Here is a 12,637-nt window from a genome sequence, read left to right as displayed (position 1 = left end):
CTGTGCCGTTGGTCTGTATTTCCCACCCCTCCAGAAAGCAGGGTACGCCCACCCCCGTGCTTGTCTTGGGAGCCCCCAGTCGCCTGACCACACAGCAGGGGAGCTCCTTAAAGATCCGCCCGCCAACCCCTCAACAGTCCAAAGGGGCAAAGGAAGTCCAGCTGGGCCGCAGGGGGCCTGCAGCTGGGAGGGGCAGAGGAAGGTGCCAGCAACAGGGGCAGGTTGTGTGGTGGTGAACTGAACAGGGGAAGTGTGCTTTTAGCAAGAAACAGCTCTTCCCCGGGTGCAGAGTGCAACACTTGCTCCAGCAGCATGGCCCTGCCCAGGGGGTGTGAAGGGCAAGGCCCCCCAGCCCCCTGGAGGAAGCGCCAGTGGTTGACGGGGCTGAGTGAACCAAGTAGGGTTGGGGCTAGAGACCCAGTGGGGTCCTTTCTCCGGGACGGGGAGCTGCCAGGGTCCAGTCTGGCTTCAGCCAACTGGCAGCTTGACCTTGGATACAAACTGGGCCTCAATTTGCTCGCCTGTACTGCAGGCACGACAGAACTCAGCTTGGGCCAGGTGAGCGGTCCTGGGTGGGGCTCCCACACCGGCCCCCAAGATGAGTCGGGCGGGTGGAGCAGGCCCCTGGTGGCAGACACAGCAGGTGACGCGGCCGACAGCGTGAGCTTTCCACCCTGCACAGGTGCCCTCCCGCGGCAGGTGCACTTTCTGTAAACAGCCCTACGGAAGGCAGGCTAGGGTCTGCGTCGGTCTCTGGCCCGCCTGCCCACTCCGCCTCACAGCAGCGCTCCGCAATATCGAAGGCATGTGCCTGGCTGTGTCCCAAGGACATTTTATTTATGGTTGCTGAAATTTGAATTTCTTCTCATTTTCACATGTCACAAAGTATTTTTCTTCTTTGGATGCTTCTTCAGTGATTTGAAAGTGTAAAAACCATTCCTGGTAAGGGGCAAACCCGATGGAGGGCCTGACGCTCACCCCTGTGTAAGCGCTTGACATTAATGATGTAACCCTCTGAGACCTTAGGGGTGCACTACCAGCCTCCCAGCGTACGACGAAGAAACTGAGGCAGGACAGGGTCAAGGTCACCCAGTGGGGAGACGCCTGGAGGGCCCGCTGCGAGTCCAGGTTCTGAGAACTGGGGCTGGGGGCTTGCCGACAGTCCTGCCCTGCAGGCCCAGCCCTCCCGGCGCGGGCGGTGGGCGCGCGGCCGCGGTTCCCAGGCTGCGCCTCGGCTGTGGAAGTGTGCCTGAGCCCCGCGGCATTAGTGCCGGGCGTTGCCTCTGAATGAATGAGGGCGGCCTCGGGGGGGCGAGGGGGGGCAACTCCCAAAAGACCATCTGGCTGCACGTTATAATAGAGCAATAAAGGGCTTGTCTGCCTTTCAGAGGTTGGGAAAGAGCTGCTCTCTGACACCGCGGGGTTTTTAACCAGCTTGGGATGGCGACCCGACCCTGCCCCCGGCTGCGCGGGAGAGGGGGGCGGGGGGAGGGGCGAGCCAGGGCCACGTGGGCCAGCGCCGCCGCTAATCCAAGGGCACCGTGAGATGCGCTGGCCGGTGCTTTCCCAGCGCCGCCCCAGCCCCTCTTTACAGCGGGGGAAACCGAGGCCGGGAGGCCGGGGCTGGTGGAGCCTGATATCCTGCCCCTGCCCCTGGGGGTTCGCAGCACAGCCCTCGCCCCGCAGAAGGTGGGCTCCTCCATCGTGTCTGGCCCAGGGACCTGGCAGGGCTGCAGATCCTGGGTGACTCGACTCCTCTTTCTCAAATTGACGGGGACCCCGCCCCATGCCCGCAGTCAGGTCGCAGGGTGGAGCCTGGGCTTGGTGACGTGGGAGGAGGGCTGGGGCTGAGACCAGGATCACCACCCTGCCCTCCAGGTGGGGAACTGGTCTTGCCCCAGGCGCCAGAGGCCAGGATGGAATTCAGAGCTGGGCAGCCCTGCAGGGGCAGCTTCTGGGGAAGCGAGTCCCCCAGCCACAGAATCTGATGGAGTCAGCAGGTTTGTGACCTGGCCTCCATTGCTAATTCTGATGCCCTGACCCAGCCCCACCTCTGGGAGCTCACAGGCAGCCCATCCTGAGCTCCCCTTCCCTACTCAAAGCCCCCCTCCCTAGCCAAGGAGAGGTTGGTGCATGGAGGGCCCTGTCCCCTGACTGAGTGGCCCTGACTTAGCACACTGGCCAGAGAATCCCAGGCAGCCCCAGGTGGTCAGCAGAGGGGCTCCTTCCCAGCCGGGGGCCAAGGAACGGAGCCCCACTTCGGTTCCCTCTCACCTCCAGCAACCTGAAGCCAGGCCCTCCATCAAGTGGGCTCGGCACAGAAAGCCTGTCCTGCACAAAGTGAGGCCTGCAAAGACCAGCATGTGCTCAGCAGAAGTTCAGGCAGAGCCCAGACTTTGCCTGGACGTGCACCTGAGCCCAGCCTTCAGTGCCAGCCCCAGGCTCCCCATGGGTGACCACGCTTTGGGAGGAAGGGCCTGGCTCCCAGCCCAGTTCCTCCCAACTCCACAGCCCACCTTCCTCTGCTCTACACCCCAACTTGCCCTGCTCTCCCAGCGCCTTCCAATTCCACACCCGACCTCCCCAGCTCTCCCAGGTCCTCAGTGCACTATGGAAATGCCACAGGGAGACTGTGGGGAGGCTGGTCCGTGTCTACACAGGTCGGGACAGTGCAGACCCCCAGGATCTGCGCTTCAGATCCTGACCACCCATGGGCGTGTCACCTCCGTGCCACCAGCCGAACACACTGACCCGCCATCATGTGCATTGTTTGAGGCCCTCAGCGGTGCCCCTGGAATTTAGAGGCGGGCCTGGCAATCACCCCACGTCCAATGGGAAAGCAAAGCCCTGGGGAGGTGTCTCAGCTGCTCTCTGAGCTCCCCGCCTGGAGAACTCAGAGCTTAGGGAGCTCTACATGACAGAAGCTGAGAAGTTGACCCCCAGGGCAAGGCCTGGGCGGGGAGAATTGGGGCCTCAGGCTGCCTGGGGGGAAACTAAGGCAGGAGGTAATGTGGGTGGATAGAGACAGGCATGTTCAGGAAGCCAGGTGCCCCACCCCAGACTCTACCCCTCAAGCTCACATCCTCTGACCTGGGGGAGCTGGAGGGTCCCAGCTGCCTGGCTAATTTTGTGGCCTTGGGCCAGTCCCCTTCTGTCTAAGCTTCAGTTTCCTCATCTGCGCCTCAGGCCTGATGACAACTGTCCTAGAACTGCAGAGCCGTGGGCCGATGTGAAGACCCCCAGGCTCAGCACAAACAGGTGCTCGGGGTGTGCTGGCTTTCCTTTCCAGTGTGAACCGGGGGCAGTCCCAGCCTCTAGAGTTCCACCTTGAATAGTAGATGCCCCAAGCCCTGGCACCCCCTGACAGCAGGGCTATGGAGGTAGGGCGGCAGACCCCCTCCCCAAATCGCCCCTAAAGCCTGCATTCTGTCCTGGGGCTTGGGTATCCTAAGGAGCACCTGCTTAGCAACACCCCAGACTCAACTGAGAAGCTGGCCTGGAGGACCACTGGGGGCTGCCTCTCTGCTGCCTGGCCTCCTTCACGGGGGGCATCAGGTGCAGGCAGGAGAAGGCACTGAGCCCTGGTGCTGCCATGGGCCCCCATCCACCTTTCTTGGAGCCCTGGTCAGTGTCCCCCACAGCTGGACTCCAGGTGCCCCCAGCCCCTCTCCTGGCTCCAGCATAACTCTGGGGAGGCAGAGTGGTCTTGAGCACTGAAGGCCTTGCTGGGGGGAGGACCAGTCCCTAGCCCACCCTGAACCCCCAGACCCCTTCTTTGCACCTGCCACACCACCCTGGGCCAAGGTCCGCTCCTGGGAGAAGTGGAGGGCAGAGGCATAAACTGACGGGCAAGTTGTGCCAGCCCTCAGCACCCCGGTTTCCTCACCTGTGACGTGGGGACCATCTGTCCTGAGTCTGCGCACTGCTGCAGGCCTGGATGGGCCACCGCGTTGCACTGTGCAAGGCACTGCCCGCTCCCCCCAAGCCCTGAACAGTGCAGGAGGGGCCACTGATAGGGTCTTCCCCACATTCAACCTGGGGGCCCAGGGCCTGCCTGTACCAGGAAAGGTGGCACAAAGCAGTGCTCAGCCCAACCCGGGCAGCCTTCCAGGTGGGGGCCTCCTGCGGCTGGACACCAGGGCAGGGCAGGGAGAGGCAGACCCAGCTGAGCCCCTGCCAAGAGAGGGAGCTGAGCTGAGGGCTGGGGGCCAGGCCAGGCCCTTTATTTCCAGAGCCCAGGACACGTGTATGGGCCACACACTGGTACACTCACCTAGGTGTGCGCACACAGGCACGCATACAGAGGAGCCTCTCCGCCCAGACCCAGAAGTGTCCAGCCCTGGCCCCAGCTCACCTCTAGTCTGCGTCCTGCCGTTCTCTTTGTGTGATTCAAGGTTCCCCAATTCCTCCTATGGAACACACACCCACTCTCCCTTCAAGGATCTTCTTAGGCATCACCTCCTCTGGGAAGCCCTCCCTTGCTACCTCGGCCTTCCCTTTCGTGCCCCCAAACCCAGTGCTTTCTGAACTACACCAGCGCCCCCGAGATACTGCCATGCTCCCGGGGCCTCTGCAGGGGCCTAAACATGGGTGCGCCCTTTTAGTCACTGTGCAGGAAAAAGACGTTGGTTCAGGGACATCTGGAAAAGCTAACCAAATTCATGCCCCCCAAAACTGCTGGCATGTGGGGGTTTCCCTCCACCTCTCTGCCAGTGCCAGGTGGGCTCCTGGCCAGTGTGTGGCCTGCCTTCATGTGGCTCCATGGCAGACCTACACCCACAAAGCTATCTCCCCAAGTTAGGGTCTCCCTAGTGGCTCTTCTGCCCCCCGACGTCCCCCAGGGTAGGACAGGCCTCTCCCCTCTCAGCCCAGGTATGCCAGGTGTCTGCTGCCCCGTGGAGGGAAGCGGCCTGCAGCAGGGAGGAGCACGGGGAACTGAGGCTGAAGGGGTCTGGGGCTGGAGCGCTGCCCCACGGAGCACCTCTCTAGATTGGGCCGAGCCGCCGCCAGTTCCCGCCCTCTGAGCTCCGGGCCTTCAAGCAGCAAGTGCCCCATGCCTCGCAGGCGCCTTGGGGCTGTGGCTACTCTTTGTCCACAGTCCCAGCCACCTGCCCTCTGGAGCACAACTGCTCACCGCCCCGTGCACCCGCTCCCCGCACACCGCCAGCGCTTGTGCCTGAGGGGCCAGTCGTCCTTCTGTCTCCTGGTGCACTCCACCCTGCCAGGCCCACCCTGTCCCACTCTCACTCTGGCTGCTCAGGAGAGAGAAAAGAGGACTCCGTAGCTCAGCCCTCAGCATTCCTCTGTGCCCCCCACTCTCAGGGACATGGCTGGCAGTGAGGACTGGCCGCAGCCTGGCTCTGCTGCCAGGTGTGTAGTAAATAGATTCAAGCCACAGTGAGCTCTGCCTGGTGCATCTGTCAGCTTACCACCATCCAGTCCACTGTCCTGGGGTACCGGGCACTGCAGGCAGGCCGTTTAACCTCAGTGACCCTCTGGTTCCTCATCTGGGACGTGGGGCATGACACCTGTTGCAGGACTGCCCCTGCCTGGTGCTTAGCAGATGCTCCAACACTAGGGACTCAGTGCCCCTGCCCAGCTCTATCCGGGATCCCAAGGAAAGACCCTGACTCCTCCTACCACCAGGCAGACTCAGCAGCCACCAGATGCCCACTCCCCCACGGGCAGCCAGATACCCCTCCAGTGCCCCCAAGGGTCCCAGCTGGCTGTGGCTGGTGACTCTGAGAGGCACCTAGGCTAGCTGTCTCTCCACGCCTGGGGCCCCGCTGAGGTCCTGGGTGCTTTCTCAGAGGCCACGGCAGGCGACTGGCTGGTGGTGGAGGGATGGCCTGGGGCCCCTGGCACACAAAAGCAGAGCATGCTGCCGTGTCTGGGTGGGCCCAGGCTGAGGACCGCGGCACAGAACTGCTCCCGGGGCGCCCTGGGTGTGTCAGGCCTGTGCCTGTGGGCCGTCCCTGTCCCTGCCTTCCCAGAAGGCCAGCCGTGCTCCTGCACCTGCCCCCCACACCCATGATGGAAGCCCTCTGGGAACTGGGCACACCCAGGTATGGGGCAGCCTGGTGCCTCGCAGGACCCTGTGGATGTACCCTGACTCCAGGGGAAGAGGCAGGGTGGTGTGGCAGTGACCCTGCTGGCCCATGCTGCCCAGGGTGCTGGGAGGGGGCAGGGCCAACGGAAGTTAGGGACTATGGTTGCTTCGGGTGGGGCAGGAGGGAGTGTGTGGCTCCCCAAGAGGTCCTCCTTTTTTAAAAATTGTGACAAAATACACAGAACAGAATTTACCACCGGGGCCGTCGTCAGGTGCACAGCTTGGGCATCCAGCTCGTTCCCAGTTGTGCAGCGTCCCCACCGCCTGGCTCTGGAACTTTCCATCTCCCCAAACTCAACCTCTGTCCCCAGCAAACCCCAGCCCCCAGCCGGCCCCCTTGTCCTCTGTCTCTCTGGATGTGACTCCCCTGGGGACGGCCTGTGACTGGGTCACACAGATTTGTTTTTCTGTGCCTGGCTCCCTGCCCCGTGTCCTGAGGGTGCCCCCACACTGCAGCTGGGGGGGAGCACCCCTTCTTTCTCAGGCTGCGTCACATCCCCTGTGCGGACAGACCACATGTGGCTCACTGCCATCTGTCCGTGGACCCGTGGGTTGCTCCCACCTCTTGGTTGTGTGACATGCGGGTGCAGTGTCCCTGAGGCCCTGCTTCAGTCCCGAGGGCACCCGGGGGGGCCTGCAGGGTCGTGAGCACACTGTGCCACAGAGGCTACCCCACCTGCAGGGTCCCCACAGAGGGTCCCCACACACCCTCCTTTGGTGTCAGGAGCTCACGGCCCTGGAGTCTCCCGCACCCTGGGGGCCGCTGCTCCAGGCTCTGGGCCGTGGAGAATTTAGGAGGGGGTCAGAGTCCTGGAGTCCTGGACTCCAGCTTAACCATGCCCCCAGTGGGCTGTCTGGGGTCCCTCATGTCCACAGAAAGGCACCTTGCCTCAAAGGCTGCTTCTAGGGGAGCATCAGCAACTCCAGACACCCCACACCAACTAGCTCCCCTCAGACTTGATGAGCCATCCAGGGTGGGAGCAGGACGATCCCGCCTTCCTCCTCGGGGCCCCAGCGGGAGGAAGGACCCCCTCCCAGCTGCTGGGGTCAGCAAGGCAGTGAATCTGACCCTCGCACATTCCAGGGTGCCCCTGTGCAGAGCCCACTGGCCCCCCTGCCCTTCCCCCTGTGCAGCCCCTCACCTCAGACAGTGTGAGCCAGGAGCCCAGTGAGTTTCCCACACTTTGGCCCCATTCACAGTGTTAAACGGCCCACAAAGGCCAGGCGTGTGCCTCGGAGGCCACCGAGCTGCCATCTGGCCCACGCTTGGGGAGGGAGGGAGTCTTTCATCCGGCCGGGCCGGGATTTAACACCATTCATTTCATATTTCCCACAACTGAAAATTGGATCAAAGCTGCTCCATCCATGGGGGGCAGGGAGGTAGGAGGAGGAGGCAGCCCCGACGGCCCACTCGCCACCCTCACCTTGGGCAGGCCACCCTGGCCCACTGTGGGTGGGCCTCCAATTGAGATAGGGTGGCAGCGGGCCCACACCTCCCTGTATGTGGCATTTGGATGGAGAGCTGGCTTTGGAGAGGGGGCCAGGGCGGGACATAAGTACTACCCAGCTGCCCCCCAAAGCTGGGGTTGCGGGCAGGAGGAGGGAGGGTCCCAACCTGGGTGCTGCCCTCACTTGTGGGCACAGCCTTGGGGCCCCAGCGGCCAGCAGGTGCACGTGGGCTCAGGGCTGTATCCAGCCAGTGTTGGCTATGGCCAGGGCCAGGGTGGGTTGGGACCTGCCCCGTCCCAGCGTTCCTTAGCCCTTGGCTAAGCGCCTCCTTGGTGTTGGGTCCCTGGTTGATTGCGTAGGCAGCGGGGACCAGGTGACTGGGTCATCCTGCCATCCCCCCAGCCCTCCCTAGGGAACCCATAAGCAAGCAGGGATGCACCAAAATGTGTGGGCTGCCCAGCACAAATCCCACTTTGGCTTCAAAAATGGCCACTACCGAGCATCACCTGGTCCCCCTTGCAGCTTGTGGGACCTGCCAGCTCATGTCTATGGTGTTAGCCACTGAGCAGCCCAAGGCCGTGGAGCAGAAAGGTGAACAAATGGCGGCAGCAAGTCCATCCTCAGCTTGCCCAGAGCCCTCTGCCCTTTTGCATCGAAGGAAGGCCAGGTGTCTGTGGTAGGGTCCTATCTGCCCAAAGAGGAGCCCTGGCTCAGAGTGGGGCTTCCCAGCCCTCAGAGCCATCTACCGCCCACAGCCAACCTACGCCTGCGTCCCTTCAAGAGAGGTGTGATGGGGAAACAGGGGGAGCAGGTACCAGAGGGTAAATGGGGGCTGCCTTCCCTCCCTTCCCAAGTCACCTGAAGGAGCCACCTGGGAGCCCCACAGCCTAATCCACCCCAGGGGGTGACCAGCTGGCCCATGGGGCTGTCTTGCACTGGCTGTAAGCCAGGCCTGCCTGGTGGTCCTGATACCATCCTGCCTGCCTCCAGATGGACCTATCGCTGGGTAACCAGAGGCTCCTTGTATATAGGGGGACTTCTGGAGCAGGTCCCCTAACAGGCCATAGCTGAGGGTCACTGCCAAGATCCCTGGGGGGTGTCTGATTGGACTCTTGTTAAGGCCTTGCAGTTCCCAGCCACACTTGGACGTGGCTGCCGTCCAGGGAAATGTGCTTTTGAATTTAAACTCTGGCTAAAGTATCCTGGTGCCAGCTGCTGGCTCCCTGGGCAGAGGCCCTGTCTTTCCCTTGGACCTGACTGGGTCCCACCCTGCCGCAGGAGGAAGCCCCAGCCCTAGTCCCCTCCCTCAGTCCCTGCAGGACAACTGGATTATTGGCTGCAGAGAATCAAAGGAACGTGGCTGTTTCGGGCAGAAGTGGGCTCCCACCAAGCCCTCCCCTAGGGGCCCAGGGTGGCCCCAAAACAGCCGCCCGCCTTCAGCCTGCCTGGCCAGGTATGAGGACGATCAGTTCTTCCGGCAAGGCCCCAAGGGATCATTGAGCTGGTGGAGCATCGTGTGGGCTCCAGGCGGGCCCTGCTCTGGTCTTTGTGTGTGCCACCTGGCACTACCACCCCCAACCCCACAAAATACCCAAAGAAAGCAAATCTTACAGTTGCCCAGCAGGCTGTGCAGAGGGCAGTGTGCAGGCATGGCTCCCCCAAGTCATGCATGAGCTGTGATCACACACCTGTATCAAGCATGCCTGGAGCCATGTGTCCTCCTGTGCTCTGGACAGCATGGTCAGAATCCCTGATGTGGGGGTGGGATGGGTCCCTGAGGGGCACCTGCTGGTGCCGAGCACCCACATGCTCATGCCCGAGAAGCTGCTCCCTGGAGGATGGAGTGAAGGGGATCTGGGGGGACACCTAGGTGCCAGGCTCCATGCTGGGCATTCATACCCTCTGGCTCCCTGAAACTACCCAGACTCCAGTCAGGGAGGAATGCCAGCCCATCTTTTAGCCCTAGAGAAACGTGTCCTGGGTGACAGCTTGTGGACTTGGCACACAGGCCAGCAGGTCTGCTCCTGGGATGGGGCCCTCTTCCACCTTCCACGTGCGCACAGGCTGAGGGGCGGGAGGCACCTGTCAGAAGTGTGGCCTCCTCTGTCCGCACCCAATGGGGCGCAGCAGGGCCCTGTCGGGGAGGGTGCCCGCCCCGCTCAGGAAGCCGCTGCACTTGCTAGTAAGAAAGCCTTTCCCTTCTCCGCGCCTGTGGCCCCTGCCGGCCAGCATCGGGGAGGGGAGAAGGAGGCGGGGCCCCGCTGCTTCCTGGGGCAACCCCTCCCCCCCACCCCACCCCCCGCGGCCTGGGAAAAGGCAGCATATTGAGGCGCGGGGCTCGCAGCATCAGGCCCCGGGATGCTAATGAGGGCGGGCGCGTTCCCACAGCCCGGACATTGTGCGGCAGGGCCCACCTGCTCCTCGGGGAGCGCCCATTGTGCCCGCGCCAATTCACAGGCAATTTAGCGTGCGCTAATGGGCCGGCGCCTTTGTGCGGCCCGCGCCGCCATTGGCCGCCGAGTGTGGGAACGGCCGCGGCGCCCGGGCCCCAGGCCCAGCCCGCCACCGCGCCTATATAGGGGCCGGGGTCCGCGCCAGCCCGGGACGCCGCGCCGCTCCCGCCCCGAGAGCCGCCCTCTCCGCGCCAGGCATGGCCCCCAGCACCGTGGCCGTGGAGCTGCTCAGCCCCAAAGAGAAGAACCGAGTAAGTGCGCAGCCCGCCCCGCGCTCCCCGCCCGCCCCGGCCCCCGCCGCCCGCCGCCCGCCGCCCTGACGCCCTCCTCCCGCAGCTGCGGAAGCCCGCGGTGGAGAAGATGCGCCGCGACCGCATCAACAGCAGCATCGAGCAGCTGAAGCTGCTGCTGGAGCAAGAGTTCGCGCGGCGCCAGCCCGGCTCCAAGCTGGAGAAGGCCGACGTCTTGGAGATGGCCGTCAGCTACCTGAAGCACAGCAAAGGTGGGCCGCCCCCGCCCCCTCCGGCCCCGCGCCCGCCCCCGCGGCCCGCCCGGCGCCTCTCACCCCGCGTCTCCCCGCAGCGTTCGCCGCCGCCGCCGGCCCCAAGAGCCTGCACCAGGACTACAGCGAGGGCTACTCGTGGTGCCTGCAGGAGGCCGTGCAGTTCCTGACGCTGCACGCGGCCAGCGACACGCAGATGAAGCTGCTCTACCACTTCCAGCGGCCCCCGCCCGCCGCGCCCGCCGCGGAGCCCAAGGCGCCGGGCACAGCGCCCCCGCCCACACTCACCCCGGCCAAGGCGGCTGCCGCAGCGCGCCAGCCAGCCTGCGGTCTCTGGCGGCCCTGGTGACCCGGCGGGACCTGCTGGCAGCTGCCCTGAGGACCCGAGGCCCGGCCCTTCCCTCCGGCCGTCCATCAGTCCAGAAGGCTCTCTCTCCAGGCTGGCCGTTCAGCAGGAGGGTCATTCTCAGAGAATGTGTGTCACTTAGGACAATCAGGGCCCATCCTCTGCCAAGCGTCTGACCCCATGGGGTCGTTCTGTGTTTGCATTTCGGCAAGTGGCTTCTGGGAAGTCCCCACCGCCCGGGGTTCTATGATATTTGTAGGCATCAGGGGCTCGGTCAGCCGGCGCCCCCCCAGTGTAGAGGACTTTCTTCAGGGGCCCGCTGCTGCTGGGTCTGTGGGCCTGGCGGGTGGGCCGTGCCATGGGCACATTTGCCTTTTGTGAAGGCGGAGCTCGAGGTGTATCCTCATAGGAGAGTGTCAGCCCGATGGGCACGGAAGGACGCGCAGAGCCGTGGTAAAAAGCCCCTGCGTGTGCTTCATTGTCTGGTCAGGGCTCCTGGTGGGCTGTGTAGGGAGGGTGGGTCTCCACCGTGATCCTTAGAGGATTCCTGTGTGTGGGTGGGTGTGCGTGGGCATGACTTAGTATTCAGAATTTGAACTCACGTGACTGCTCTGCGGACTTCTAATAAAATCTGACTATTCAGCCCTCCACTGTGTGTCTCTTGCGCCTCACACGTGTCCTTGGCAGCCACCAAGCAGACGGGGCTGCTGGAGGGGATGGGAGCGGGCACGAGCAGGGTGCACAACCATGGTTCGCAGGGTGGGAGGTATCCTGACTGGACCTGGGAGGAAGAGCCGGTTCTGGCTGAGGGAAGCAGGGGAGAAGCAGGGAGGGGGGAGGGCAGAGGCAGGAGAGGGGGCCTTGTGTGCCTATCACCCCCTGGGTGCAGAAGGCAGCAGGACACGGTGGGGGCCTGGGACTCAGCCCAGCCTGTCACTAGCTCCCTGCGGGTGGGGTGGAGGCAAAGGGATGGCTCGGGACCTTCCAGCTCTCCAGCAGAGAGGAACCCACAGACCACAGCCTGCAGCACAGCTACTGCTGCAGCTAGACACACAGATGTTCACCCCCACCCTGGTCCACCCCCAGCAGCTGGCAGCCCCTCCACCTGGACAGCCCCCAGAGCACTGCCTTAGCCCACAGGGGGTGGCCCTGCCCTCCCTGCAGGCCAGCTGCTCGCCAGGGCTGAAACAGGCAATACTGGCCATGAACCTGCCAAGGGCAGTCCCTGGCCTCAGAAAGGGCACCTATTTTTAGGCGGGTACAAGGTGTTGGTTCAGTCTACAGGAACCTAGACGTGCCCAGCCTCCCAAGACACAAAATCCACCCCACGGGGAGTTCAAAGACCCGGCTCTGGGACCAGAAGGCATTCACATATTTCAGAGACCTGGGTTCCAGACGGGCCCTCCCTCCTTCCCACTCAGCACCTCGCCCCTCGGCCTTGCATCCCTTTCTGTTCACTTCAGAGAACGTCTGTAGGCACCCCCTCCAGACTAGCCCAGTGCCTGCCAGTGGCCTCTGGGGTCCCTGCTAAGCCCCTGGGAGTGGTGAACAGGGGGCAGGAAGGCCCCCTTCTTCCCACACATGCTGTAGGCCCATCAATGGATAGGGCAGGGCGTGCCTCCCAGCCAGGCCAGCCCCGCCTGTCCCCTGCCTGGGGTCCACACCTCTCTTGAGCAGACCCTCTGCACGCTCTACCCCAGGCCTGTCCACCCGGAGCAGCACACCCACTCCCTAGAGACACCCGGAAGGCTGCCATCCCCCCGAAGCCCTGCCTGAGG

The 12,637-nt window shown here is 63.7% G+C and overlaps 1 protein-coding gene across 1 annotated transcript; it reads left to right on the top strand.

Annotated features, from left to right (window-relative positions):
• Nucleotides 1-8,539: 8,539 nt before the first annotated feature.
• Nucleotides 8,540-11,624, top strand: HES5 (hes family bHLH transcription factor 5). The gene is made up of 3 exons (XM_036882613.2): nucleotides 8,540-10,262; nucleotides 10,348-10,513; nucleotides 10,594-11,624. The coding sequence occupies exons 1-3, from the start codon at nucleotides 10,209-10,211 to the stop codon at nucleotides 10,860-10,862; spliced, it is 489 nt and encodes a 162-aa protein (XP_036738508.1). The 5' UTR covers nucleotides 8,540-10,208; the 3' UTR covers nucleotides 10,863-11,624.
• The last annotated feature ends 1,013 nt before the right edge of the window (nucleotides 11,625-12,637 follow it).

The sequence above is a fragment of the Manis pentadactyla genome, chromosome 4 (genome assembly GCF_030020395.1).
Source record: "Manis pentadactyla isolate mManPen7 chromosome 4, mManPen7.hap1, whole genome shotgun sequence".
In the NCBI taxonomy this organism is placed as follows: domain Eukaryota; kingdom Metazoa; phylum Chordata; class Mammalia; order Pholidota; family Manidae; genus Manis; species Manis pentadactyla.
This window is presented reverse-complemented; position numbering and strand designations above follow the sequence as displayed.

Bases quoted from the DNA above. Each gene is read 5' to 3' on its own strand.
- HES5 (XM_036882613.2), top strand. From the start codon at position 10,209: ATGGCCCCCAGCACCGTGGCCGTGGAGCTGCTCAGCCCCAAAGAGAAG. The intron at 10,263-10,347 runs GTAAGTGCGCAG...CTCCTCCCGCAG, and splicing joins GCCCCAAAGAGAAGAACCGA to CTGCGGAAGCCCGCGGTGGA. The intron at 10,514-10,593 runs GTGGGCCGCCCC...GTCTCCCCGCAG, and splicing joins CTACCTGAAGCACAGCAAAG to CGTTCGCCGCCGCCGCCGGC.